Below are 27302 nucleotides of genomic sequence, written 5' to 3'. Positions count from 1 at the left end.
TATTTATATATGAAATATGCAAAAGCGCCCGACCTTCTGTGCATCTTTAAAGCCACTGTCATTACGGCCAAAGCTTTTGCGTAGCTAGCAGAGAAGAATTGGCATTGCGGCGAGATGGATGTATCGAGATTGCAACGAGGAGAATCTCGGTCAAAGGGATTGCCACTTTCTTTGACGAACGCGTCTTTAATGAGCGACCACATGGTGTCTTTGCTCATGTCACTGCTCGTTATTTCGTCAGTGGTTGCAGCCAAGTACGCGTTCACCAAAGCAACATCCTCGGCCTTGCTAAAAGCTTTGCCCTTTCTCTTGCGCAGGGGAGCGGCAGAAACGTCAGGCGGGGGAGTGGCGTTAGAAGTAGTGTTGTTCATATTGAATAGAAACAAAGAATGACCCTTTTTTTGATTCAAGAAACTGTTAAATTTAACAGCGACCGCTCAAGTGCTCTTAATTCCCACCAAAAAGCCGACTCCAGGTATTCCAAATTACTTCACAATCTCTTTTCTTTTTAAGTTTGCACACCCTCCTTTGTTTTCCATTAATGTTTTTGACTGCAGGTGATGCTGCTTGTAGCATCTTCGATCTCGATGTCACGGATGAGAATAAAGATCGTGCTCTGACATGGTTACAAAAAACTGGCCTAGAACCAGCGACATTGGTCAATGGCGATCCTCTAGTTGCTGTCGCCATTTCAACGGCAAAGATTATTAAGGAACCGTGGCGGTTTCAACGATTGCCAACTGTCTCGGCAACCAACAGTGCTGTCGAAAATGAAGAGCATTTTGAAAGCATCAGCAGCGAATCGTACGGTCCATCTATTCCTCCATCCCGTACGGCCATATTGCAGCTAGCAAAGCAAATCATGCCCAAGCAACCGACATCTGGCGTGACAGATACCATGTTTTTATCCGAAGTAGAAGTATACGAGATTGTTCAACAATATATGCCAAACGACACGTTGAAAAACGAAGACTTGGCAGAATGGATGAGCAAGGATGGATTTTGGGGTCCTGCGAAACGCAAGCAAACAAAAAGAGTTCGAAAGCACGGTCGTCATTACAACGTAGTCAAGCTCAAATACCGTGATTTTACTTGGACTGATATCAGCAACATCCATCAATTCCGTGCAAAGGTTAAAGCCACACATTCAACCATCTACACGATCGGGTACGCAAGGAAAAGTCGAACGTCGGAACCGTTGTCCGCAAAAAAAAAATCAGTCGGCCTTCAGATCTACAAACTGAAAACAAAGCTTCTGTGCGAAGATGTGTTTGCATCGATTGGAACGTCTGCATTTGATCCTATAGCTTCGCGTGACTATGATCGTCCAGAGTTGGAGCTCGATGGTTATAGTGGTAGCACGCAAGCCATGATAGAAGAGATCACAAAGTCACAACGCAAAGTCAGGCTTGTGACGATCGATTACCGCGGCTTGACTACCAATATTGATGATCTGCACCATTTCCTTCGGGTTAACAAAAACATAGTTGAACTCGTAGTTGACATTGGACATACTGTAAACGTTTACAGCAGACACGAAATATTGCACAGCGACAAAGTTATCCGAATGTTCAGTGGTCAGAAAGCATTCGTTCGCAGATCACAAACATAATGACGATATCAAATAAAATTTATTTTCTTTCTAAATCGCTGGCCTTTCTTCAGAAAACTTACAAGATTACTTGACCTACAGTAAGATAAGAAAGATTATTGCTTACCTGATTATTATCGCGACTCTTTGTTACATATCATACGTCATTTATCCCAACATTTGCAAAAATACTTTGAAATGACCTTTTCTACGCTGTTGCAGGACCTTGATTCTCTCCGATATAATATCTTCTTGCAAAAGCCAATGATGCTTCACTTTGCTCTTTGCCACTGCCCAGACCTGCTCTATGGCAATAAGCTCGGGAGAGTACAGTAAGTAGGAAGATACACGCATTTATATCCTTGATACTTGATATACCTCTTTATGTTTTCATGCGTGTGAATAGTGCATTGCCCATGACGATACGGTGTCCTTTAATATGCGGACATTTGTCCATTTCATCGAGAGTCGCTCTTAAAAAAACTAATCCAATGGCCTGTCACAGTTCCTGAGCTTATATATCCATTAGCCTTCTATTCTTCGCAGGTCTCAGTTCTTTTACGTCGACTGTGATCAAATTGCTGCAGAGATAGCGCCCAATATAGACGGCGTGTTTGCTCTCGTTGTAGGTCGAGTAACGATAGCACGATCTTTTGTGGACCAGACTCTTGAGCGTTTCATTTTAATATCAAAGCAGACTCGTCTTAGAAACACGCAATTTGTGAGGAAGTTCATGTCTGTGTTTTCCCACTTACAAACCAATTGTACAGTACCGCTCCTCAATCTTTGCTGAACTTTTTCTTTCCACAGAACAAAAGATTGTATTCACTCCACATAAACTCTTAACAGTGCTGCTTGAAAATCTAAGATCTTGAATTGCTTCAATAAATGTTCTGTCACTTTAACAACAGCAGCAGAGAATAAGCATCAATGAAGTTATTATTTGCCGTTTTATAATCTTTGGACACTACAAGATACGATACACTAATGAACAATCCGTTTACAATTATCAAAATGCTATCAGGGCATAAACTATATTGTCTAACCCCTCTCTGAGTAGTTCGAATGTGAATACCCAACTGCGTCGCTGCAGCTGATGCACTGATCTCTTTTCGATTTCCAGGTTGAAAATCTAACGTTGACCTGGACGGTATAACGCACATTATCACGTTTCATGTTGGGCTCCTTCATATAAATGCCTTCATCTTTTGGCGTTTCTATTCGCATTAGACATACTGACGAAGATTCGCTGGAAGAAACAAGATAACTGCTGATGTTTTATCATACAACGACTAGGGTATATATATATATATATATATATATATCTTTTACATGGAATTTGATGATGTGAATACGGAAAAATTGGTATTGAGGTTGATAAGTCGGATTATGATGATTTACAATATTGCTATTGGGGGATTTATTGTGTGATCACCGAAGTTAAGGATGATCACTCAGCAGAGGTCGAGGTTCGTGACATCCTTCTACATAAGGTCCTAACGCCAATCCCAGCTACATCAAAAAACAAGAGACAGAAATAAAAATCAGTAGACGATATATATACTTACTGCTGGTGTAGTTTGAATGTACACGTGATAACGTTCATAAAGTGCTGTAGCACTGATTGTATGATCTTTGCTACTACTACTACTACTGCTAATAGTAGTAGTATCATAGTAGTAGTACGATGATAAGGACAACGATGTTTATGGACTACACGATCCAAGACAACGATAGACGATAATGAAATAGAGTTCCACCACCAAGACCAGCCACCGCTGTAGCTGCGATTATTGCAACATGTCTTGTGTTGCGCTGCAGGATAAGGATCCGATCAGGAATAAGCATTGTTAAATGACCAAGAGGGCTTGGCGTCCAATTGCGTCTGCGAGATTTCTGCCTGTAGCAAAGAGTATAGAGTATTCAGTAATTTGTCAAAAGAGACAGAGAGAGAGAGTGAGGAAAACAAAAAAAAGCTCTTTTTACATACATAGCGGCTGAACGAGTAAGCAGCCGAAAAGATAGGGTAGATGCATCCAGACAGCGAGATGAGCGCTAAAACCTTTTCATTTAAGCGTGCTGTAAATGGGGTGAGGCTAACCTTGATATGTTATATATACCTTTAGAGCACTGTAAGTATGATGTTGAGTAGCAATAATACAATCCCTGTGTTCAGACCCAACATACCGACACTTATACAAAGACTAAATAATTAGCAAGCAAAACAGATCAATTAACACCATCTTTGTTTCCTTCTTAAACGTTCCGACGAGTACGTAGATTGACTATACCACAAGACAAGTGCTCCGAAATGGATATGGTTTCTATCACGTTTCTCGTGCGGTTGATTAGTGCTACTATGATTGTGTTCCGAAAAAGAAGAAGAAGAAGAAGAAGATAAAACCACATTGCCATCATCTTCTTCTTCTCCCACGCTGTTGTTGTCATTAGGATGATTACGGTCGATCAACTGCTGCTCCAGCTCCTTGGCAATGTAAATTGTGGCATAACTCATCGCTGACGCGTCCTCGCTACTATTCGTTGAGGACGTGTCAGAATAATGATCGATTTGGCTCTTCGATGATGCGGCAGACCATAGTAATGACTACTATTCAGCATCGGTGGTCGTATTTTGATCTTTATGTGATGGTTTTTTGTTACTGAACATCTTCGTTTAATGAAATGAAAAAGTGGCTCTTAGTCTGTTGGTGTTTCAGGTATTTAAGGATATGCTATGATACGTTTCAGGGAGGTGGGATCCGAGGCAATAATAAGGAGGCAGTAAACAAAAAGTTGATGTGTTTTTATTTAAGGACTTCTCTCTCTCTCTCTCTCTCTCTCTCTCTCTGTGCCTATGCCGCTGTCTACTGCAGTACATGTATGTGTACAGATAGGTACATTCACATGTCCCTAAAATATAGGTACTCGAGCCATAATATAAACACCTCATTCATATACATCAAGTGCTGTAATAGAAGTGGACAGTGGCACTACACATACCCCGTGCTCTGTTGTTCTTTTCCCCATTTACCAGCCCGCAAATAAACACAAAGAAGTCATCCATGTATTTCATGATGTCGATTCTTTGATTGTGACAGCAAGAGCAAAGGATCACCCTTTCAAACTGGGTTTTGCTTATAAAGTAAGCAGTAGGAAGGGGGTTCAAAGAATAATTGTTGCTTCTTGTACGACCATTGCACGGACCTGTTCCGTTCATTTGTGTGGGTTGTTTTCATGAAGTGTGGCACACCATAGCTCATATGTATGACCCCAAATAAACTTATTATGCTGCAATTAATAATGGTTTATCTCCTAAAGTAACTAAATACTACCCTAATATTAAAGTTATTGATGCTGCCATTCTGCTGATACAGTCGGACCCACCGCGGTTGTTGTTGGCAACCGAGATTTTTCCTAGATTTTATTGCAAGACTTGGAAGATTTGCATGTGCCAGGGGAACAGATACTATGTAACTGATCTACATAATGAAGTAAATTTTAGGCAGCCATGCTTTACTGGTGTATATTGAGGACTTGGGGTCGGCCATTGCTAGGACTTGAGTAAATGCAGTAACGATGACCTGTCGGGCTAGCATTTGACTAAGGCTGCATAGCTACTATTTCGAGCGTTCTTCGGAAACCCAGAGACCGCGTAGGCAAGGTTTACAAATCAGCCGCTTGAAAGGTGCTCGCATCGTTTTCTTGGTCCAGGACATCGTTTTTTTGGTTGTTGTTGTTGCTATTGTCATTAGCGTCGTCTTGTCTCTGAATGTTGTAGCTGCGTGTGGGTGATGCTGATGCTGAAAAAGACGTTGCTGTCACTGCTGTAGACCCTTCAAGATTTGTTTCGGTCGTCATTGTCTTATTTATATGACTGGTGTTCATGATACCACAAAAGTGATCAGTATTATTATCAGGAACGATCGTCGTCATATGCTCTGTAATTGGTGGTGATGTTCTCAAAAACATGGATGCCGTTGGCCGCGGTAGCAGTGATAGCGGGAGTATATATAAGTCACGATCACCATCACCCTCTTTTGATTGTCTTTTAATGCAGCCACAAAAACACAGGTCGGACAAGCTGCACAAATTATGTACCACTGTTACGGTGAATTTGGGGTATTCAAGGTAGTTGCGTAACGGTTTATGTGTATGTTTTGTAGTGAGCACCAGTAATAATATCGTTTATTACAGACGGGTTGTCAAGTGATATGAGTGTAAAGTAAGGTAAAAATGTGTATGGTTTATGTCCAAGGTCGTAAATAGTAGTGAGCTGATGTCTTGATTAAGCTCAGTGAGTACAAATAAGGATCAGGAATGTTACGTCTGTCCAAAATGAATGAGAAATAAGGATCAGGAATGCTACGTCTGTCCAAGTAAATGAGAAATAAGAGCAGGAATGTTACGTCTGGTCTTAATAGAAGGGTTTATTTAGCTTCAGTTATGAGCAATAAACAATATGTAATATAAAACAAGCCGTGTTTAGGTCTTGAGTGATTGAAAACAACACTTGAAAGGTTAAGTCAAAAGTGGGAGGTAGAAATTCAATGTTTTTATTCAAATAAAATGAGGGGGTATTTATATCTTTCAATACATCTATATTAATTGAACATCAAAGATGATGCTCGAAGGTTGTGGAAAGTACTCGCATCCAATGGTTATGGATGTGGAATCAATTGGAAAGTCTAGGAATAATGCTATTCACCACGGTTAATCTTTGTAAAACCTGGTTAATTATTGTTAAGGTGAAAATGGCAATTTCACCTAAATTCACCAGAAACAACTTTCACAAAAAATTACCAATATCCACCAGTTTTCATTGCTAGTAGTTCACCAGTAGTAACCCAAAACAACCCATATCAACCCACATCAACAGCGTCACGTATAGCTCATAGAGACCTCCTCACACGAACCGTCTTTTATTTTTTATTTTTTTTTTGTGAATTCCCAGACCACACCTTATCACTACTTCACCTTTACTTCGTTCGGAACTTTTTTTCCAAGGGCGTATCATCGTCACTATCCTGTTGTTCATCATCCAGAGGTTTCTTTCTGTTACTGCGGCGTTCTGATGACTTCTTACCGCCACGACACCTTCCTGATTTTTTTCCTCCACGACCACTTGACGTGTCTGCTGCTGTTGCTCCTCCTCCCTTTTGCCCATCATGTCCGCCTTGTGTGGATCTGTAAAAAATGCAATGTCATTGAAATGTACATACGTTACGCTTTAGTATCTTGTTGTGAATATGTAACTTACGTTGCTTGTCTTGTTTGTCTTGTTTGACGGCGTTGTTGGCTTGTGCTACGAGCATCAGTGCTGTTATAAATATACAAATAGTTGTTACCAAACACTGATTAGAATAGCTTCCTTTCCAGATTTATTTTTCAAAAGAATCATATACTTACTTGGGAGCATTCTGAATCGTAGGAGAAGCAGGTTCTTGCACATCTGCAACGCTCCTAGAAAACAGTCGCTCGTACAATACGCTTCCCATGCTCTTTTTCCCAAAAGAGAATATACATACTGGCAGCACTTTCCACTATCTGATCAGCCGCTGCTTGCAGGGATGATGGTCTAAATTGAATTTGGCATTGTGTGAGTGCGCATATACAGCAAGAATTGCGTACAAAGAAAAAGTAAATGACTTACGTTACGGCAGCTTGGTCAGCGGATCTTGTACTTGACGATCTATATTTCACTCGCAGTGTTTAAATGTGAGTATACTGTTGATCCATACTAGGACAGGAAAAATGTAAGCAACAGGGACAAAGATATCTTACCCTGAAGCACCACTTGACACAGATCTGGATCGCCTGAATCATCCGTACCAAGGTAAATATCGACCCGAAGTACAGCCGCCTACTACAATAAAAAAATATTGTACTTACCCTGTCGAGCTAGCATTGTCTTCATATTCATCTATAGTTGTGTATGGTGTCGGTGATGTACGTAGTGTGGGCGTCGTACTATTATGTTCTGACCAAAATATTCACTAGTGCAAATAAAATAGATAAAGAACACGGAAAGAAGCCAAGATCGAAAATCATATTACTTGTCGTTGCTGCGTTGTTATTGGATCGCTGTGTCCTTGGCTTTATAGAAAGTGCCAGAATGTTGTAGTAATTGCGAGGTTGCTGTGGTAGAGCTCTTGTTGTTGTGTGATGTGATGTGCTTGATGTTTGTTATGCAGCTCTTTCTTGTATTCAGATTTTATGGGAGGGATAGTTCTCGAGTTATCACCACAATGCGTTTCGATAACTGCTGCATTTGGTACATGCATACTGAGCCATGGCAAAACCAGAGAAATGGGTCATCAGTTGTGGTTGTATAACGATAATCGTAGTAATCTGCGTAGTTGTTTTCGGGATGGGTTTTAAACTCTTGTGGCGTGAAAAAGTGTATATCATACAATGAGGAATCCTGAGTACATGCACCACGATGCGTCCTATACATATACATATATGCATATACATTCAAGAAACGTCTAAAGCTCTTTGTTGTCGTATCAAGCACACTTTCGCATTATAGGGTAAACAGCACTGTATCCGACATATAAAAGTACAATAGCGAATGGTAATGCTACGAGGCAAAAAAACACCAGAAAAACAATAAGTCCAGTCTCCATTGTTGAACAAATCCCAAGCTGGTGAGATATATAAAAAGATGTTGAAAGGAGTTTTTAATAAATAAAAATACAGACGTTCCACGAAGGTACTATTTTCTATCCGACATCGCGTGGTAGACATGAAGAACCTGGTCAGGTGTCACGTCAGCAGTTGCTCCATGTAGGGAGAAATGTTATAAGAAAGGAATGGCATTCTAGAGAAAGGCGGGATAGGGGTGTTGGTGGCAGATATGGCTTTGGAAAATCCAATCGATGCGATATTGACGGATCCGACTTGGTCCCTGTTGTGAGTGTTGCGACTCTTGTTCGGGCATGCTGGATTGGTGCACCGCACTGCACCGTTGACCTTGACCAATTTGCCTTCGCGCCGGTATTGGTGCAGTTTTGTCGGAGAGTGGCAAAATGGGCAAGTCTTGCTGGATCGGTGCTCATTGGTAACAGTTACATGGTCACGGTCGGGGGAACCTAAATGTTGTTGTAAGGTGGCGTTCGCACCACGACAGTGACCTTTTATCCTCGAGTTTGTTGATTTATATGCGCCAAAGAACGTCAATGTGGATGCGGATCCACGTACCCTCCACGATGACGCAAGTTTCCGATGAAAGACGTCGTGTCGGATGTCCCTAGTGCGAGCTTCTTTTTGTCGTCTGTCTTGATCACTAGTATTGTCGCCATGCTTCTTCTTGTGCTGTTCCCGTCTGGTTTGGTGAGCTGCTTCCAGCGTAGCTGCTCTTTTCTTTTTAGCTGTATAAGTCTGTGCTGGAGGTAGCGGGTGCGCCACAGACGGCGGATCTGATGGCTGTACTGGTGCTGTTTCAGGTGCTGAAGAGGAAGATGGCGATGATGATGGCTGGGGACGGGTGTACGGAACAATTGTTTGGTACAGATCTTTGGCAGTAGTGGTGATAGAAGTTGCTGATACTACAAGCCCTGGGTCCACGCCGATAACACCAACGTTCTTGTTTGTAGCAAGGCTCTCAACAATTTTTTCTTGTAGTAGTTGCTGTGATATACAAACAATGTAAGTATTGCATCAAGTGTACCACGTCTTTGAGTTTGGTTATACATACCTGTTCCTTATCGAGTGCAGCTGGTTCTGCCTTGGGTTTCTGTTGCATCAAATACAGCTGCGATCGGGTGTCGGCCAATTGCCTTTGTTTCTGAGCGACCTGAGCAATAACAGAATTTGCTTGCTTGCGTACCATCTGCAGCTCACCATACTTTTCACGGTTCCGCAATTTGGTCATCTTCCACTCGCGACGAAAAGCGTTTGCCAAATCAGCACGTTCGTTCTCAACGGCATTTCCTTGCTTCTGCAGTTTTGCCACTTCAGCAGCAAGCCGCTTTGCGCATGTTTCAAACTCCTTGATACGTTGTGCTTTGATACCTTCTTTCTCATCATCTACGTCCGTGTCCTTCTTCGTTGGCGAACTGTCCTTGTTCTTGTTTCTTTTTTTCGAGGGACGGTCCGATGGCAACGACTTGGCTTTGCGCTTTTTCCGTCTGCTTTTGTTGTGGGCCTTGCGTGACTTTCCTGTCCCTGCTTTGCCTTTTCCCTTTGGGTTCGTACGTGCCATCGCCTGTTTGCCTTTTCCCTTTGTCTCTGTAGGTGCCATAGGTTGCTTGCCTTTGCCAGTAGCCTTGTCATCGACGAAGATATCACTGAGCACACTGCCAGGTTTACGCTCATTCTCGCTCCCTTCTACCAGATCCATGTCCATTTCATTACTGGGACCTCCTTGGGGCGCTTTCTCGGTATCGTGGGCATGGTCACTGTCACTTCCTTCATGTCCAGATACACCTAGTACGCGGACTGTATGACGGTTCACGAACGTCAGACGATAAGCGAAGACCAGATCCCTTGTCTGCAGTGCTTTGTATATTTTTGAAAGAGAGAAAAACGCTCCAATCACATCGCGGCGAGCTTCACCAATTCCAGCTTGACGCTTGCTGGTGACAGTCTTTCCAGTTGCGCGGCATGGCATCTCGTACTTTTCCGAGACAAGCGTATACAAAGCACTGGCTGATAGATGGATAGCGTGGTCATTTGGGTGGACTTCGGGTGCCACGGCAAGTACATGCTGTTGAGGAACAATTATATCAACGATAGCGTTCGTAATGTATGCCAAAGGAGCAGCCTGGTGCACTGTCACAGGAGCTGGACCTTGTTCATCATCTTGATCTTCAGGGCAGTAGTATGGGCGCAAAGCGTTTGCAATCTTTGCGGCAGCGCTGCATTGCTTATCAGTGAGAACAGTTCCCTTGAATGCCGTCTCTTTAATGATCTTTGTCGATGCTTGTTTTTTGGTTGTATCAAGGATCTTTTTGATAATGGACGTCAGTGCACGTATACGTCGATTGGAAGGTTCATGCTCGGTTACGCCTGGGCTTCCCTCTTGTTCCTCGTCTCCTTCTTGTTCTTCTTCCTCTTCGTTATCGTCGTCTGTAACATTGAGCGGATCATACATAGCTAGCTCTCTTTGAACTAAACGTGCTTGTCTCTTCGGTTTGGCACTATTGGTTGCGGGCGTGGTATTGGCATCGGTGGAGGTATTGGCATCGGAGGGGGCCTTGTCAGACACAGCAGGTTTCGACTGGGGCTTACCGAGCTTCATATAGTTTTTAAATAAAGTTAGTAAAAGTAGATCTATCCACACAATGATAATCAATGGTAAACAGAAGACGACGTATCATTACCTTTCCTTGCCACTCCTGCACTTTGTGGAACAGCTTATTGGTGGCTTCTTCAGGCCTATCGCGGCATATAGCCCAAGCCAGTTGATTCATGTGATGATTTAGTGTCTCGACGAATTTCTTGGGTGCGCGAATTTTTACGTACTTCCATTTTCGGCGATTGCAGGTAAAGCAGTCGCTCTGGCAGGAAAACCGGTCTCTTTTTTCTGAGCGCGTTCCTTGACTACTTACACTCACTAGTCATACAATCATACTAACACCAATTTTTACGTACATCAACCTTTACGTACCTTTAAAACATAGTGTGGGCTTTCTTGCCCTTCCGTGAAACGTGATTATATATACAAAATCTTCAAAGTAATAACAACATGTATGGTCCTTTAAGCGCTCAAGGTACTTAAAATCATATACAGCAGGTACGTAAAATCGGAAGTATGTAACTCCAAAATGAGAAGTACGTAAAATTTTATAGGTTGAATATACAGCGCGAGAACTGATTTACTGTAAGGTGCGAACAGGGACAAGACAACACAAGGCCAGAAACACCGGACGAGAATGTGCTAGGTGCTTTCGGCAAGAACAGGACAAGACAAGAAGGAAGCCAGAAGGTAGGAAACCAGATAGTGAGGGAAGAAACAAGAACAAGGTATAGGGAGGAAACAAGACAACTGACTGATGTTTTATCGTTCAAAGACTATGATATATATATATATATGTCTTTACTATAGAATTCAATGATGTGAATAAACGGAAAGATTGGTATTAAGGTCGATAATTCGGATGATGATGATAGATGGGGATTTAATATGTCATCAACGAGGTTGAGGATGATCACTTACTAGAGGTCGAAGAATGTTTATAACATTTATGTACTTCGGTGGCCAAGTACGTAACTTTTTGCATAAAAAGTAAGGTGAAGTACGTAAAAAATTTACAGTAGCCATCGTAGCTGCGACGGTTATACAGAGTCAAAGTATGATAGGCTACATCAATGGTAGCTATTTGTATGATCTACTCAAACGAGGCACAAAAAAGACAAGTACGTAAAATTCCCAAATAGGAAGTACGTAAAATTTTATAGTACAAATATACAGCGTCAGAACCGATTTACGTACTTGAGTGGCTAAGTACATAAAAACTTGGAGGCTAAGTACGTAAAAATCCAAAAAAGGAAGGTGAAGTACGTAAAAATTTACAGTACCCGATTTATGTACTTGAGTGGCTAAGTACATAAAAACTTGGAGGCTAAGTACGTAAAAATCCAAAAAAGGAAGGTGAAGTACGTAAAAATTTACAGTACCCTTCTTTCGTGTCTCAGCGTATTTATGTACCCGTTCCGGCGCAAGATTCAGCCTTAATAAAGCAGTCACCAAAACGCGAAGATCGCGATTGTGTCGCTTCCTGGTCCACAGGTTATCACACGCCGTCGAAAATTCTGTTAAGGCGTCATTCATTGCACCTTTAAACATGAAATCATCTTGTTTTGACACGAGCCCAGTGTCATTGATTTCTTTTCGGATCTCGCAGTAAACGGATGATTCTCGAGTAGAGCTTGTACTAGAGCCGACACAGCCTTTAAAAAAATCATTAATCGTCAACTTTAAGTGAGAACTAAATATTCACCAGCACACAAAAAGCACGTAGCTATGAGCTTACCCGATAGAAGATTTGAAAAATGTTCCCTTTTATAGACTCTTTCTGTGTCGAGCCTTTCTTGATCCTCAGGAATTGGAGCAATAGTTATGACGGTGGCTGCATCTGGTGGAAATTGAAAGTCTGGTGCCAATTTGCGCAGATCGAGATTTTGCTGCTGATTATTGATTCCGCAAAGTCGAGCAGCGCGCCCTGTAACAATAGTATCGGTCAATATGGCACCTGCCTTGCTAAGCTCCGAAATGCACCGACCGACGCGTTGCTGTTCGTCTTTTATATCTTTCAGAAAATCATCGTATTTAATCTCGGTCCGCAGCAGACTCCTTAGCGAAAAGGTTATGGTCTCGTACGATTTCGACGCTTTATCTTCTTCTTTGCCGTCGTTTCCATCATCAACATCATCTTTGTAAACATCCTCGCAATGACCGAGAACCTGCTCCCAGTTGCAAATTTGTACGAACGATCTGGTCTCTTCAATGAGGGCGTCCCCCTCTTCTTTGAAATATCCAAATCGGTCGAAAGTCCTGTACTGTTTTATACGGTCACCAAACCAGGAGGGTGAGGAGATTTGTAAACCGGGATGGCTACGGATAATTTCTTGTTGCATTGTGTCATAGACGCGTGGTAATGATTTTCGCTTAGCATGATCACGTTGTAATTGATTTAAAGCGGTCAGGGCATCTTCCGCGTTGACTGCATTTGTGAGGGCCGAGTCGATGAGTTGCCGAACATATTTCTGAATTCCCGTCTTGAACGTCGTCATGATTTCTTCCTTGCTGACACCCGTGCGCACCAGAGATGAAGACTCCTCTTCATCACCCTTTATTTTTAACGTTGCGGCCGACTTTGCTGATGGTGCAGATGGTTTTTGCTTGTTTTGTTTTTCTTTGGGTACCTGTAAAATAGAAATCACCGTTTAGATGGCATACTCTTCCAAAAAGATACCACATTATGACATATAGCCCTTCTTTTCCTAAGCTCACTTTGTGGTCAGGAGTGTCTTCTAAGCTGAACCATTGTGTAGAAGTGCATAAATACGAGTCGACATGGTGTAGTACCGCCACTAACTTCTTGCCTGAAGGATTAATGATCCGTGCATGCTTCCTGGTCGAAAAATAATACACACGAAGGTTGAATAAATGCGCCAAAGCTACTAAAAGTAGCAGTCCTTTTAATATGATCCCTTCGTTGCTTTGTGTGCGCAGGTACACGTTGATATCATGGTCATTGCCGCCATTGAGTATTTTGTTGAGACTTGACTTTTCGGATGCTTGCAGACCTTGGTGTTTAAGTTGTTTCGTGATCTTGATGAGATTTTCAGCTCCCGGAACGTGGATATTCAATTGCTTGTACGCGGCGTCCAATCTTGTCTCTGTCAAAGTAATGGGCTCAAGCCGCAGTTCTTCGTCGGTGTAAAAGTTTATCTTGTTAGTGTAACTTGCGGTTTTCATCATATAGCACTTTAATGTTCAACTAGAACGGAGAACGATCGGGGTGGTGCAATTTAGCGATGGGTACAGTGATGATAAGTAAGAGTGCCATGAAAGTGAAGGTTTTAGGAAAAGGGTAGGTCAGAAAGGCGAATTTGAAATGTTGGCAAAAGGCGACGCGTTTTGAGCATTTTGACACGGTTGGGAAGCTGTTCACGCCATATAGTTGGATTCTGATTGGTCCACTTTTTTTATGCAGCAAAATGTGCCCCAACAAATGCAAATAGTGCTCGCTTTCTTTTTTGATGTGAATATATCAGTACTTGCAAGGAAAAACGCGAATTAAAAAGGAGTATAGAATGATGGAAATAGTAGCTGCTATACACTTCAGAAGGTAAAGACAGCAGTAAATGCTGTAGAAGAAGGTGGACATATCGGCATTTTATTCTGTCAGTTGTTGTCTTTACTGCTGCTATTGAGTTTACATAGAGCCATTGATGCCTGCTTAGAAGTTATCGATCACGTATTTGATTTCATGTTTATTGTGGATGAAATAGGATGATCCTGATCTGCATAATGCTATCAGAATGACACATTGCTGAAGTTATACTGGTTTGTATACGCAGTGATTTTCTGTGGTAGCGAAAAAGGAAAATGAGCCTGCGGCGTGCTTCGCAACGTTTTCTATACTTGATGCTCCGTTGTGTGTAAAGACACAGTATCATTGTCTTTTTTATCAACGTCCACCTGCCTCGCTTCGCTCGGCTTGAAGAGCTCCTATGCTGAGCTCGGGGTCATTCAACCATTTGGATGTTTCCCAGGGGGGGGGTTTCACCACTGGAACCAAGATTTAAAGCGTTCGAGACTGGTTCAATATTTTGATTGCTTTCTTATCCAGCACCAAATTAATGTCACCCACAGCCAATATTCGATATTTAAGCTGTATCAGTAGAATTATACTCTATATTCTTTATTGTAAATGTTATTGCAATTACAAAGAGGAACAGTGCGATGTTGAAGCTGTGTATTATTAGCAAGTTGCCATGACAACGAAAAGCGTGACAGACAGACAGACGGCCCAAGTGATTTCAGAATGCGATTTCATACTCCGTATAGAACGCCAAAAAGGAGAGGAAGGAATTTGGAAGAGAAGAAAAGATAAAAGCCTCGTTGACGATGTATGCTCGCTTTTCTTTAAATAAAAGAGAAGGCACCACATTTTTAGTGAAGGATCCGATTGAGCAAAAAGATGGCTTGTAAGCAGCACCAATGAGCCAGCACATCTTACATTAGAAAGTAATAGTTTCGAAGGATTCTCCTTTTTCCGTTGTGGTCAGACGGTATGTAATAAAAAATACCATTCTTAAACAGGATCGATACGGCGGTCTGCTGTTTGTTGGGTAAATATGTTTTTCAGCATGATAGAAAATGTAAAGGAAACAACTAATTGGCTCCCTTTTGCTCAGGCAGTAGCTTGTTCTGACTACCAGAAGTATAGCGAATACTGTAGTTGTGGTTGACAGGGAAGCTCTAAAAAGAAAAAGATGGAGGGAGAAAGATAATTAAACTCTCTACAACCGTACTTTTTTGCTCAGTCACTGTTGTCTTCCGTTCGGCATGAAAATCGAGACTAATTAGTTCAGGTGTAAGAAATAAGTTTCTGCTAGATGACCATTACGGTTTGAAACATAACACAACATTGAGTAAGAAAGATATGCGTAACCCCAGATCGAGTAAAAAGGACCCCTCATCATGTGCAGTGCGTCAGCACGCTATTTTATTCGTACATGGTTGCTAATCTAGGTTCGCTCCCATCGTTTATCAATGAATGGATACGTATAGTCGCGCACTCACACGTGCGCCACACTATTGCGTTAATTCGTCGAGATATACCACTCTGTGTGTGTATAAAGTAGAACCCCGTATGTAGCGGTAGTAGGCGGATAAAACAGACTGCAAGCCAAATAGTAGCTACGCGATGCTGTCTAAAACGAATGGCGTACTATCATGCTTCGTAAAAAGGAGTTACAGTCTAAGATACTAATCTAGTCGGGTCATCCATAAGATAGAAAGTATTTTCTTTTAAATTCATGAGCCATTTAGCATCCTTCCGTAAAATCGCAAGGAAAGTCTTTTCAGAATAGTAAAACTAGTACAAGTGATTTCCCCCCCCCCTCATCTGATACGGAATATCATCGTTTAGCTTGTTACTGTAAATGCCGTTGTTGCTTCCGATATTCTCTCGGAGTAGTGGCACATAGCTTGATGGGAACGGTATACTTTGGAGCACGTGACATCATACTGATCCAGAGAGTAGAAAGGTTTCTGGGTGGCAATCCTTTATATCGCGCAGTGTTTATAGGACAATTCATAGTAATTCAGTCGTATAACAAGAGCCTTTTCTTTACGACGTGCATATGCTGTTTGTTTCCACAGAATCAAACGCTGATACTGTTGTCTCTAGTATACAAATAATGAGCAAGTGATCGAAGCATCAAAGCAGGCTAGTAAGAAATGCATCACCCACGGTCAATTTTTTGTTATGTAACATGGCTGAGCATTAATGTTTCCTTCATGTCACACAAAGCTTGCTATCATACCAGGGCGGATGAATGATGCTGCCTCCATTAAGCTACATACTACCTTTACTGCTGTAATCAGCAGCCATTGATCAGTCGTGTATAAGTGAGGTAGCAACCTTAGAAACGAATTGACCTTTTGATAGGGATCTTACGGCATAGTATGAAAAGAACGACCCCGTAACAGATCCAATGAGAGCAATTATCATTTCCGACCTTTTGTTTCCCCTCCGAATTATAAGCACGTCAATGTAAAGAATACAATTACAGATGCCAAAAACACAGAGCTGTTTCCCGTTCTTTCCTTTTAAATGTATGCAGCAATCTTTTCAGCAGAAGAGCCGTGCTGCAGCTGTCAGCGAGTGACTGAGAAGGATGTATGTCCTTTGACAGCATCGTCGGCCTTTGCGGGATTTGAGTCCCAACTTTTGCTGACAAACGGTCATTATTTTCTGTGTCAGACATTTCGGTATCACATTACGATCGTATATAAGGGCTATGCCGCCGCATAAACTTGATGCTCTTAACTATTTCCTTTTTCCTTAATTACAATGAGGTAGCCCTAACTAACGAGATCATTCCGACCTTCTTTTCCGGGTGGACGCTAATAACTAATATTCAATAGCGCACCCACTACTTTCCGCAAAATCCAAGCTATTGAGATCGGCAACGATTTCACCAAGGTTACCCGCGTTGTCGAAGCCAAGTATAGCGATCTCGTCGATAACTTGAAGCCCAACCAAGTCATCGTTAAGAACTTTTACTTGGGCATCAATGCCTCCGATGTCAACTATACCAATGCCAAGTACATTCCCGACATTAAGCCGTAAGCAAAAAAGACAAGGAGTCGTCAATATGGACAACGGATCGATATCAAGAAAAATAACCTAACATAGATATGTTTAGACCATTCGACGTTGGTTTCGAAGCCTTGGGTCAAATTGTTCAGGCCGGTTCTGCAGTTCCCAAGGAAGCTGTTGGCAGCTACGTCCTCCTCTCGTATGTATTACCTAAATATACGCAGAAAACCAGGGGGGCTATTTGCTAACTTTAGATTGGAATGTGGATGAATTCCGAAATGTAGTCAATACGGTGCCTTTGCAGAATATATCAGAATTTCATACAAGGCAGTGATTCCTGTACCAAGCTCAAGAATCGAGCTTTTATCGCTTCTGACGTCAGGTCTTACTTCATCCATTGCACTTGAACAGACGGGTAGAATGACCACCGGTGAAACTGTTTTGGTCACTGCTGCTGCTGGCGGTGCTGGTCAAATTGCCGTTCAACTTGCCAAATTGGCTGGTAACCATGTTATTGGCACTTGCTCGAGCGATGAAAAAGTTGCTATGCTCAAGGTAATTGATTATCATGGATAACAAAGACAGACAAGAGAAAATAACGTTTCCTTTCATTCAACCATGATGTTTATGTACGAGTCTAGTCGATGGGCTGTGACCGAGTGATCAACTACAAGAAAGAAGACTTTAAGGCTGTGCTGAGAAAGGAATACCCCAAAGGTGTGGACATCATCTTTGAAAGTGTTGGTGGATCGTTCTTCACTACTTGCTTGAACAGGTAAAAAAAAACTATGCAAAGGAAATTGTACGATTGGAACACGCAGTGGCAAGATAAGGTTTGAGAAGAATATGTGACAAACCAAACGTAATTTCTCCCCGGTCTCATGTTAGCTTGGCTGTCAAGGGCCGTTTGATCGTCATTGGTACAATTTCCACATACTCGGACAAGTCTGGCATGCAAGGCGATACCGTCGATACGCTGAAATTGCTTGGCAAGTCGCGTACTGTGGCTGGCTTCTTTTTACCCGACTATCCTCATTTGTTCGGATCGCATATGCAAAAGCTTGTCAAGTTGCTCTTGAACGGCAAGCTCAAGATCGAAACGGATACGGCTGGCTTGCAAGGTATCGAGCAGGTTGCTCAAGGTGTTGAGTACCTGCATTCCGGCAAGAACAAGGGTAAGGTCGTTGTACCCTTGGTGTCTGCCAAGGACTCTAAGATCTAGATAGAACCTCCAAGAAGAAAAGAACCCCTTTTTTATCTGTATTGCTTCCTACCGACCTTTTTGTTCCAACAATGTTTAATTTATTCGCCGGAAAGGGTAGTGTGCGTATGGATAAGCAATTCTGTTATTATTGAAACAGTAATAGTAGCAGTGCCGGCAATGGCCTTCTTTTGCTTTTGCTGCTTTGATTGTTTTTTTTTCCTTTTCCTTTGGGTTTTACTTCATTGTTTTGATGCTTGATGCCACCTTATGCTGCCGGTACGTGTTGTGGTCAAAAACTTGAGCATAAGGTTCCCATCCGTGCTGTGTAAAGTCATTCAGCTCCAGTCGCCATTCAAGACACTCTGCGTCCAACTTGTAAAGAGCCTTTTGAATCCTGTTCGAATCCGGATACACAATTATTTTTCTAGATGGTTGAGACGGGCAGAAGTACATGGGATTGTGGTACACCAGTATTAAATCCAATCGCTTGAGATGTTGGGCATTCTTGTCGACAGGTAGGTCGTCATCCAAGCATAAATGTTTGACAACGTCGAAATCCACGTAGTCGCATTCCTGGATAACAAGTTCTTCCAAGCCAACGCCGAAATCATCGAGGATATCGTGGACGACTCTGGAATCCACCCACTGCATATCCCGCAAGGTCACTTTGACAAGCTGCTTTTGTTGTTGTATCTGACCTGTTTGCGCCACAGATAGCTCAGAAAAAAAGGCGGTCAAGGTTTTTGAGGAGATTTGAGGACAATCTTCAAAGTGCAGCTCACGTAAAGACTGCATGTGTGCAGCAAGTGAAACAATCTTCAAAAAATCGCTATCGAGACGTTGTAGCTTGAGTGATTTCAATCCAGATGCAGAGCCGCTTTCAGCAAATGCCTCAAAATCAAAATCGTTGAAGGTTATCATGTTCTTTATACGATCTCTGGCAAGACTGAGTCTTTGTAGGGATCGAAAAGTGCAGTCCTTTGAAAGCCACGTCATGGTTATAGAGCCATGAAGAGTGTGCGTCCCCACAAGATCCAACGTTTGTAGAGTATAGTGACACAGCGGGATAAGCCGTCGTAAAATATCGCAAATGATTTTAAAGTATATGCCCAATGGATCGTGCAGTACAAGATGTCGTATTTTGGTGATAGCTGTATTTTTAGGATCGCTGTTGTTGTCTGTAATACTAGTGCTTGTATCGAAGTTCCATTCTAAGTCGTTACCGTGCGAGACGAGTGCTGCTCCAGTATCGCAACTTGCTAGCACGAGAGTGGTAAGATTCGGGCAATGTTCGGTCAGGAGGGATGGTAGTCCTGATGCACCATTTTTCATGCATTGGAGATTGAGGCGCAGTCGTCGGAGGCGTGGCGTCGCAAAAAGAATCGTATTCAACTTGAATCGGCCGTCGGGGTGGTATATGTGGAGTGTAAGATCCAGTAGGCTACGGTGCTCGAGTTCAGCATATGCCGTTGGATCATCCATCAGCGGGCCATACATTGCAGCGCTGATATACTGGAGCTTGGTGAAGTTAGGGCAGTGTAGAAGGATCTTACAAGGCGTAATCTCGACTTCATGGTAATAGTAAAAGTTGAAGAAAACACTGGTTAGCGATTCACCGCAGAGTGATGTGAGACTTGAAAAGGATGACCATGGCAAAGCTGGAGATGTAAATCCACTAATAATATAGCAATTAGATTCGCCACCTTGTTGTTTAATGCTATTTTCATTACAGAAAAAAGGTATAGGTGCTATAATGTACTACCTTCTTTAATGGCAGTGCATTTTTGAGCTAACAAAAAATCAACAACTGCTTCCAGGTGTTCTGTAGTATCATCATTCCGGTCCACATGTATGCGTCGCACCCATGTTCCTTGCATATAAGATCGATAAGGTAAAAGGTCTTGAGTAATATCACGATAGTTGTCCGTCGAAAGGTTTTCCCACATTGCGTCGCAATTCAGCACTGCCGATCGCCAAGCTTGGCATACACCGCTCATTCGCCATCGATCGCCGAAAGACAAATGGCGCAAAATAGCATATCGGATTTCAAGGGGCAACGTAGTTAGGGCTCGCATTGGTATTCCACTTCTTTTTTTTTCCTCGTTTTGTTGGGTGAACTGGTAAAAAGAGCAAGTTGAGTACACTCTATCCACAAAACATTCAACGGCCTATTATGCAGGACTTGCGTGTAATTTCACAGTGAGAGGACACAAGTATCATGCTGTGTAACACCTCTACGCGTCCCGGATCACTTCCGGGTCAAGAAAAAGCCCGTTCCACGCGAGAATTCGCACACCGTAGGAAAGGTAACCGACTTTATCATAGTATTCAGATTTTTCTCTTTTCAACCAGGACCACCCCAGCACACACCTGACCACTCAATTGAGATAATTATCACAACCTAATTAAAGTACAGCCTTTCATTCTGACATAGCACAGGCTGTTTTTCCCTCTTCATTTCCATATACTAACACCTTTCCTTCATTGTCATCCTCTGATGGATCGACAAGAAAGAATGATAATGTGCGCCTGAGGAAGACCTTTAACACCAACGGGCAGCGTAACAGTTGTGCCAGCAATCCAGGCATATATATTCATGTAAAATTAGGGTAGTGTGCTTCTAGCCTACATTACGATGGAGGCGCTGCCAGATTACTTGCATTGGTGAAAGTATACTGTATAAGAGGCTAAAAAGGCCAATGACAGTGGCACGGAGTAGTGCACAGACGGAACGGCTTGAAAATAAACGGTGGTTCATGTAAAGCATGGAGTGCTCAAAGTACGCCAATACGTAATTACTTTTGTTGGGTAGACAACGAACGTGGCAAATTGCGGTTTCTATAGTAATTTCATAGTTGATCCTTCTCTCCTTATATTCTTTCCCTTGCTGTTTGACTACATGTTCATTCCTTTTCTATTTCCTTCTTCCTCTTTGTCAATAATAAAGTATCACAGAGAAAATACAGACGGACCCCCAAATCAATGTTATCATCGGCAACAGCGATTCAATACTTGCACTTGCACGATCGGTACTCTCCTAGGCAAAAGAAGTCGATACCCTTGGTCAGCGTCTAAATGACATGTGCGGATCAGTAGCACTTATGTAGGAGGAGATGTGAAAGTATCAGAGATACTGTCGGCTCACTTTCATCTTTGGCACCAAACGGATCTGTATCACAAGGGTTTTTTTGGGTTTCTAGATAATATCTACAGACGTAAAACTCACAGACCAAGTAATTCAGCATGATGCATTAACCTATCTGTGCTAGAGACAGGCTGCCATGTAACACACGGAATGGGGTATGACGCGTATAAACAAAACCGATTTCCACGGACAACATATGGGAGACGCGAAAAAATTAGTGTCGACAACATTCTCAATCTGCCTGGTGTGGATTAGTACATGTGTACAGCAATACCAGAGACCACAATCAGGGCACGAAAAGAGCGTGCCAAGGAGTTGCACTGTTGGCTGGCGTGTCTGAGCAGCTTGTCTGCGAATACAATTCTACAACTTTGCTGGGATCGCGAAACAACCTACAAGAGACGCGTTGTCCACGGCAACATCTCTAAATAAATGTGGGTCCAGTATGTAAGTCCTTATACATGTTAAAATTTCGGCATTTCCTAGTTGTGAGACGCCAATAGTCCTCAATTAGCGCTCCACAAGAGGGACACGCGAGTTCTCATAAAGAAGGTTAATATAATACACCCCTCCAGTGTTAAATATGGGTTGGACGTACTTTCTAGCACATATATATTCACACACTCTGGCTGTGTTTAAGTGGCGCTGCTGTCGACATCAAATGCAGACGACGGTTCACAGCTATTTGAGTTAGAGTCGGAAGACGAAGAAACGGCGCTATGATACTGTATATAATAATGTGAACAGGTCTCCTATTATAGAGCAGAATTGTAAGAAGCGGGTCCAATGAAACCTGTAAACAGGTAGATTGCGGTTACTGTCGTTTTTATCATTTTTATTAGACGAAAACAGCGGATGGAAGAAAGAAGAACAAGAAGCAAGGATTAAATTATTGATTTTGATACCGTTTGTTTAACTGGCTTTTCCATATTAACAACACAAATTGTTATTGATAACGTATGATAAAAACTTAAAAAGATACGGTTAAGTATTGACATATAATTCGGTTTATGATTCAAGAAGAAAGAAATATGTGGAATGGGGGCAAATATATCCTGTCCCGCTTAAGAAACTACTATAATAATACATAGCTGAGGTAGTGTATAAAAACAAAGAGGAAGACTACTAACATCAACAACAGCATGATGTTTAACAGTATGTGAGAGGAAAAATGCTGTACTGAGTAGATGCGCTTTTAAGATGACCACAACGAGATAGATTCGGTGGAAAAGAAATATTTAGTACGTTTATAGAGTGAGTGGAAATAGCAGTGTTTATAACAAGCAAGTAATCATGTATTACTTACTGTACATGCTGCTCAATCATCTCCCCAGCCGTCGCCGAACGGAACACAATAAGCGTCCCCACACCATTGCTCGCGTAAAAATCGCACAGCATTCTTGCTAGCCACTGTCTCCGTTTCCATTGTCTATCATATACCACCATTGTCATCACTTAGCTACAATACCAATCAAGACGGTTTCTGATTATCCATCCACACAAACACAATATAGAACTTCTCATACATACCGAGATGCAGCTCTCAAAAGCATTGATATACAGAATCCCATTGTCTTCTTCCTTGTTAAACCCATCCAGTATCATTGTTGGCCAACCATCCTCTGTGATAGGGACCAAGTCTGGGAACGCCTCCCATTCCTTTCTCAATGTCCAGCTGCGACTGACAAACAATCGATCCAACGCGTCTTCAGACATGGCTTTTGAAGAAAACATCTTGACCACGCTTTCGCCAGTATCGTCAAGATATTTATGGATAGCGAATGTCGTGAATGGTTGTTCGCCACCTGAAAAATGATCCGCTGTTACAAAAAAGAAGCTTCTTTAGTTTTATACAGTAATAATGACCCAAAAATAATAGAGCAGAAAAATATTAAAGAAAAGGCCATTTAATTACTTAATGGCGAGCCAGTAGATACAACCATTGTAGGCATAGTCTCTTGAGTCCTGCCAAAGTAGCTTGGGTCGGGTACGCCCGCAACCATTGTCACATGAACAGTATGGTATTGACGATGAGCAGGCAGTACAGTAGAGTATGGCAATTCAATTCCAACAGAATGCTAATAATAAGCCAGCATATCATATTGTAGTGTATATCAAACGTCAGCACAAGTGATCCTTTTTCCATAAAGAAGATGGTGTGTATGGGTAAAGGTTGTACACGTTACCAAAGGAGCCGTCATGAGGACTGTATCATAAATGTCCATGCCATCCTCAGTGATCACCACGTATCTCTGTACTGGCTCACCCGTATGCTCATCAAAAACCGTGATGTTCTGGACTTCCATGACAGCCGTTTCCAACTCAATAGCTGCTCCTGAACGTTTTGCGAATTCTTCGAATATCTGGAAATTGCCTCCTTTTGTAGCCCACGAGCCGGATGCTGCCATGGACACCTAAAAGAAAGACGTGTCCCATATATTAGACAAACCCGTTTGTCGTTTTCCCCAACTTTTGTCGTTCAAGAGAAACTTGCCAAAGCTCCAAATGCATGCAATGCTTCTACATCCTGACCATAGTTTGCTCTTGATGCCGTTTGGATGATTTCGCGTACAAATTTCTCAGAAATGCCGTGCCGCTTTTCCAAATAGTCGGCAGCTGTTTCATTGACCAAGGCATCAATGCCAAATAAGGCTAATGCTTCTCCGACGTCTCGAAACGCAGGAATGGAGTCGTCGTCATGGTAGACACCTTCGCTGAACCGTTCAATAATTGCTTTGAGATGGTTTTTAAACTAGTAAGCATATTCTACGTTTGTTAGCAAAGTGAGCAATAAAACATTTCTTTTATTTAATGACTTTGTACCTTGACAGGCGAATATCCATAACGCCAGAGTATCTTGATAGAGTCCCAATAATCGTTCCCGGACTCTTCAAAAAGAAACTGCTCACCATCCCATATGCCAAGCCCTTTTTTGCTTCGTATCCTGCCGTCATCATCCTCGCCATCGACTAATCGCGTACGCTCCAGTCCAAATCGTTCTGTTGCGTTCATCAAGTTATAGTTGCGCTCAATATAGATGGAGGCACCCACTTCAATCAATCCAAGAGCAGGATCGTCTTTGATGGGCACAACGGTGCTTCGACCCCCCAAATAACTGTTTCGTTCATAGATCGTGGCAGACACTTTTACGCTATCACTAATGCCTTTGGGGAAAGCGTTATTTATCCAATATGCTGCTGACGTTCCTGCTGCACCGCCGCCTGGAAGTGGGAAAAAAAAGCAGGAAAAAAAGTTTAACAATGGTTTTTTTCTTTGGACTCATTGTTTCTACACCGACCAATAATGGCGACACGTTTCTCGGGAGCGGGTGCTTGAAGGACAGTTTGTTGAACTTGCGCTGCGGCAGTAGTAGTGATGGTGATACTGTTGTAGGAAATTAGTGTTGCAATGAATGCAACGACAATGGCTGATGTTAGCCAGCGCATGCTTTGGTGTTTATAGGTATATGTATAAAAAGCAAGCTACGGGAAATTAAAAACAGTTGTGTGGGTCGAGAGGAACCAGCTGTGACATAAGAGGGCGTCCTTTTCTGCAGGATGGGTTCCTAGGAGTTAGGACTGTTACACAAGCATATGCCATTATGCATGGATGAAAAAGAAGAGGTCATCATCGACGACGCTGCACTATGAGCCTTCTGCAGATCTAACTTTGAGTAATATAATGAGACTTTCCAGACTTTTATTGTGGGAGTGTAATGCAATTGTAGCCGGATTATTTTCTCAATGATAACGATGAGATTCCGATGGAACACGACCACGAATGACGTCAGGCTCACTTCCAGGCAAGTACACGTCGGTCCAAAACTCCTTCTGATCCGGATCGGGCGAGCTTTCCGCCTCCTTGGTAGCCGCATCCACCAACTTGCGCGCCTCTTTGTCAATGGCTTTGAGCTCATCCTCGGTGGCAACATTGTGTTTGAGTAACACATGTTTCATTGCTGTGATTGGGTCTGAGGTAGAGCGCATGTGCTGGATTTCTTCACGCGTACGGTAAGTGGTGCCGGGATCCGACATGGAATGGCCGCCGTAGCGATACGTGACGAATTCTATCACTAAGGGTCCGTTGCCTGATCCTGTGTACTCCTTGGCGTATTGGCATGCTCGATACACTGCAAGTGAATCCATGCCATTTACCTAAATGATAGCGTCGGCACACATCTGTTTACTGGCTGTGTGTGTGTGTGTGTGGCCCCCGCGTATACTGCATAGTAACAAAACGCATTACCTGGATACCAGGAATATAATCTCCCCGCGTATAGTAGTCGGTTGAAGCCGATGATCGCTCGTCTGATGTGCCCATGCCATACTTGTTATTCTCGCAAACAAAGACCTAACAAATACGTAAAAGCCCTCACCTTCAGGATGAGTACCTTCTTTTCTTGCTTCTGTTCTCTTTTCCGTTTGTGTTTCCTTACACAAGGCAAGTCCCAAAGTGCTGCCATATTGAACGCTTCAAACACTTGTCCTTGGTTGGCCGCACCATCGCCATACAAGACAAATGTGGCAGCAGGAACACCGAGGTATTTCTGAGTGAATGCAATACCAGCCCCTAATGGCACCTAAACAAAATTTTAGTTTCAGTTTGTTATTTTTTTTTGGAGGGAAGAGTGACATCATTATAAGCAATTAGGATAATTATAGAAATCTTGGTGACATGTATGTTACCTGAGCACCAACGATACCGTTGCCACCATAGAATGACTTTGCAAACATGTGCATGGACCCACCTTTGCCCTTGGAAATGCCTTCATATTTACCCATCAGTTCTGCGAGGATGCTTTTGATGGTGCCACCATGCACATACGTGAAGCCGTGACAGCGGTACGCAGTGATCACATTGTCATCCGGTTTGATGGCTGCTTCCATACCCACTGGAACTGCTTCCTATTACATCACGAGTCCGTGATATTAAAACAAATGCAATGTTGTTGTTACGCGCGTCTACATACATGTATCTATAGATCTTACTTGTCCAGTACACAAGTGACAAAATCCACGGATCTTTTTAGCCTTGTATAGACCGTCGGCTGCCATTTCCATACGTCGCATGGTTGTCATTTTCGTGTACATTGTCATTAACTTGTCTTTGCCGATTTCAACATTCAGATCCGGCTTTTCGTCAAGCTTGTACATTGTGAACGACTCTTCTGGAAGTGTAATGGTGATCCTTTCAGAAGTGTCTGGCTTGTCTTCAGCACCACCATTGCCTGCTGCTATAGGCGTGGTGCCAGTGAAACGCCACGTCGCGCTGGTTGACAAAGCACGCTAAATAATGGAAAAGTGTGTGTGTCTATCACTTCAAACAGCACACACAAATATAAAAAAGAGCAAGGGTTGTCCTACCTTGGAAGCAGACGCGATACTGGTGGTGGTCGTACGAGAAAGAATACTTGTTCTTGCTGCTAACGCTGCACGAACAGCCATGATGTCTAATTAAAAGAGTGAAAGAGCGGAAGGAAGAAAAAGCGGACGACGGCGGAGACGACATCAATTTCATGCATTTGAAATTGGGTGCGTGGTGCGGAGAGAGAGCGAGAGTGATGATTGATTACAGATTAAA

General features: G+C 42.5%; 10 protein-coding genes across 10 annotated transcripts; 2 read left to right on the top strand and 8 right to left on the bottom strand.

The window, feature by feature from the left end:
- Positions 1-458: 458 nt before the first annotated feature.
- On the top strand, positions 459-1653 carry BDB00DRAFT_855330 (uncharacterized protein). Its single transcript, XM_053125718.1, has one exon. It carries the CDS (start codon positions 542-544, stop codon positions 1610-1612), a length of 1071 nt encoding a protein of 356 aa, XP_052973539.1. The 5' UTR covers positions 459-541; the 3' UTR covers positions 1613-1653.
- A 1772-nt stretch (positions 1654-3425) lies between these two features.
- BDB00DRAFT_878778 (uncharacterized protein) lies at positions 3426-4106 on the bottom strand (the record flags this gene model as incomplete). Its single annotated transcript, XM_053127779.1, has 4 exons — positions 3426-3491; positions 3582-3670; positions 3779-3795; positions 3883-4106. 4 exons carry the CDS (start codon positions 4104-4106, stop codon positions 3426-3428), a joined length of 396 nt encoding a protein of 131 aa, XP_052973538.1.
- Positions 4107-5254: 1148 nt separating this feature from the next.
- BDB00DRAFT_878777 (uncharacterized protein) lies at positions 5255-7496 on the bottom strand (the record flags this gene model as incomplete). The annotated part of the gene is made up of 9 exons (XM_053127778.1): positions 5255-5636; positions 6572-6615; positions 6675-6775; positions 6849-6908; positions 6998-7051; positions 7117-7166; positions 7247-7280; positions 7373-7405; positions 7481-7496. 9 exons carry the CDS (start codon positions 7494-7496, stop codon positions 5255-5257), a joined length of 774 nt encoding a protein of 257 aa, XP_052973537.1.
- Positions 7497-8682: 1186 nt separating this feature from the next.
- Positions 8683-11004, bottom strand: BDB00DRAFT_792804 (uncharacterized protein; the record flags this gene model as incomplete). The annotated part of the gene is made up of 4 exons (XM_053121155.1): positions 8683-8724; positions 8792-9220; positions 9288-10826; positions 10915-11004. The coding sequence occupies 4 exons, from the start codon at positions 11002-11004 to the stop codon at positions 8683-8685; spliced, it is 2100 nt and encodes a 699-aa protein (XP_052973536.1).
- Positions 11005-12212: 1208 nt separating this feature from the next.
- On the bottom strand, positions 12213-13244 carry BDB00DRAFT_855304 (uncharacterized protein; the record flags this gene model as incomplete). Its single annotated transcript, XM_053125717.1, is given in 3 exon segments — positions 12213-12484; positions 12568-12969; positions 12982-13244. Coding segments are annotated over 2 exon segments (576 nt in total), but the record flags the coding sequence as incomplete, so codon positions are not given.
- Positions 13245-17196: 3952 nt separating this feature from the next.
- Positions 17197-18478, top strand: BDB00DRAFT_745407 (uncharacterized protein; the record flags this gene model as incomplete). Its single annotated transcript, XM_053118527.1, has 5 exons — positions 17197-17399; positions 17480-17572; positions 17658-17928; positions 18015-18124; positions 18262-18478. Coding segments are annotated over 5 exons (894 nt in total), but the record flags the coding sequence as incomplete, so codon positions are not given.
- A 225-nt stretch (positions 18479-18703) lies between these two features.
- On the bottom strand, positions 18704-20392 carry BDB00DRAFT_132747 (uncharacterized protein). The gene is made up of 2 exons (XM_053116191.1): positions 20340-20392; positions 18704-20252 (listed from the first exon to the last, which is right to left on the bottom strand). Exon 2 carries the CDS (start codon positions 20072-20074, stop codon positions 18812-18814), a length of 1263 nt encoding a protein of 420 aa, XP_052973533.1. The 5' UTR covers positions 20075-20252; positions 20340-20392; the 3' UTR covers positions 18704-18811.
- BDB00DRAFT_855295 (uncharacterized protein) lies at positions 19984-20721 on the bottom strand. The gene is made up of 2 exons (XM_053125716.1): positions 20340-20721; positions 19984-20252 (listed from the first exon to the last, which is right to left on the bottom strand). The coding sequence occupies exons 1-2, from the start codon at positions 20650-20652 to the stop codon at positions 20182-20184; spliced, it is 384 nt and encodes a 127-aa protein (XP_052973532.1). The 5' UTR covers positions 20653-20721; the 3' UTR covers positions 19984-20181.
- A 1907-nt stretch (positions 20722-22628) lies between these two features.
- On the bottom strand, positions 22629-25239 carry BDB00DRAFT_855293 (Prenylcysteine lyase-domain-containing protein). The gene is made up of 7 exons (XM_053125715.1): positions 25021-25239; positions 24546-24943; positions 24217-24474; positions 23909-24136; positions 23638-23800; positions 23253-23542; positions 22629-23151 (listed from the first exon to the last, which is right to left on the bottom strand). The coding sequence occupies exons 1-7, from the start codon at positions 25166-25168 to the stop codon at positions 23041-23043; spliced, it is 1596 nt and encodes a 531-aa protein (XP_052973531.1). The 5' UTR covers positions 25169-25239; the 3' UTR covers positions 22629-23040.
- Positions 25240-25379: 140 nt separating this feature from the next.
- On the bottom strand, positions 25380-27268 carry BDB00DRAFT_855290 (dehydrogenase E1 component-domain-containing protein). Its single transcript, XM_053125714.1, has 6 exons — positions 27086-27268; positions 26711-27007; positions 26408-26626; positions 26158-26301; positions 25968-26072; positions 25380-25876 (listed from the first exon to the last, which is right to left on the bottom strand). The coding sequence occupies exons 1-6, from the start codon at positions 27164-27166 to the stop codon at positions 25463-25465; spliced, it is 1260 nt and encodes a 419-aa protein (XP_052973530.1). The 5' UTR covers positions 27167-27268; the 3' UTR covers positions 25380-25462.
- Positions 27269-27302: the final 34 nt, after the last annotated feature.

The sequence above is a fragment of the Zychaea mexicana genome (genome assembly GCF_025766255.1).
Source record: "Zychaea mexicana strain RSA 1403 chromosome Unknown BDB00scaffold_147, whole genome shotgun sequence".
Taxonomy (NCBI): Eukaryota; Fungi; Mucoromycota; class Mucoromycetes; order Mucorales; family Lichtheimiaceae; genus Zychaea; species Zychaea mexicana.
This window is presented reverse-complemented; position numbering and strand designations above follow the sequence as displayed.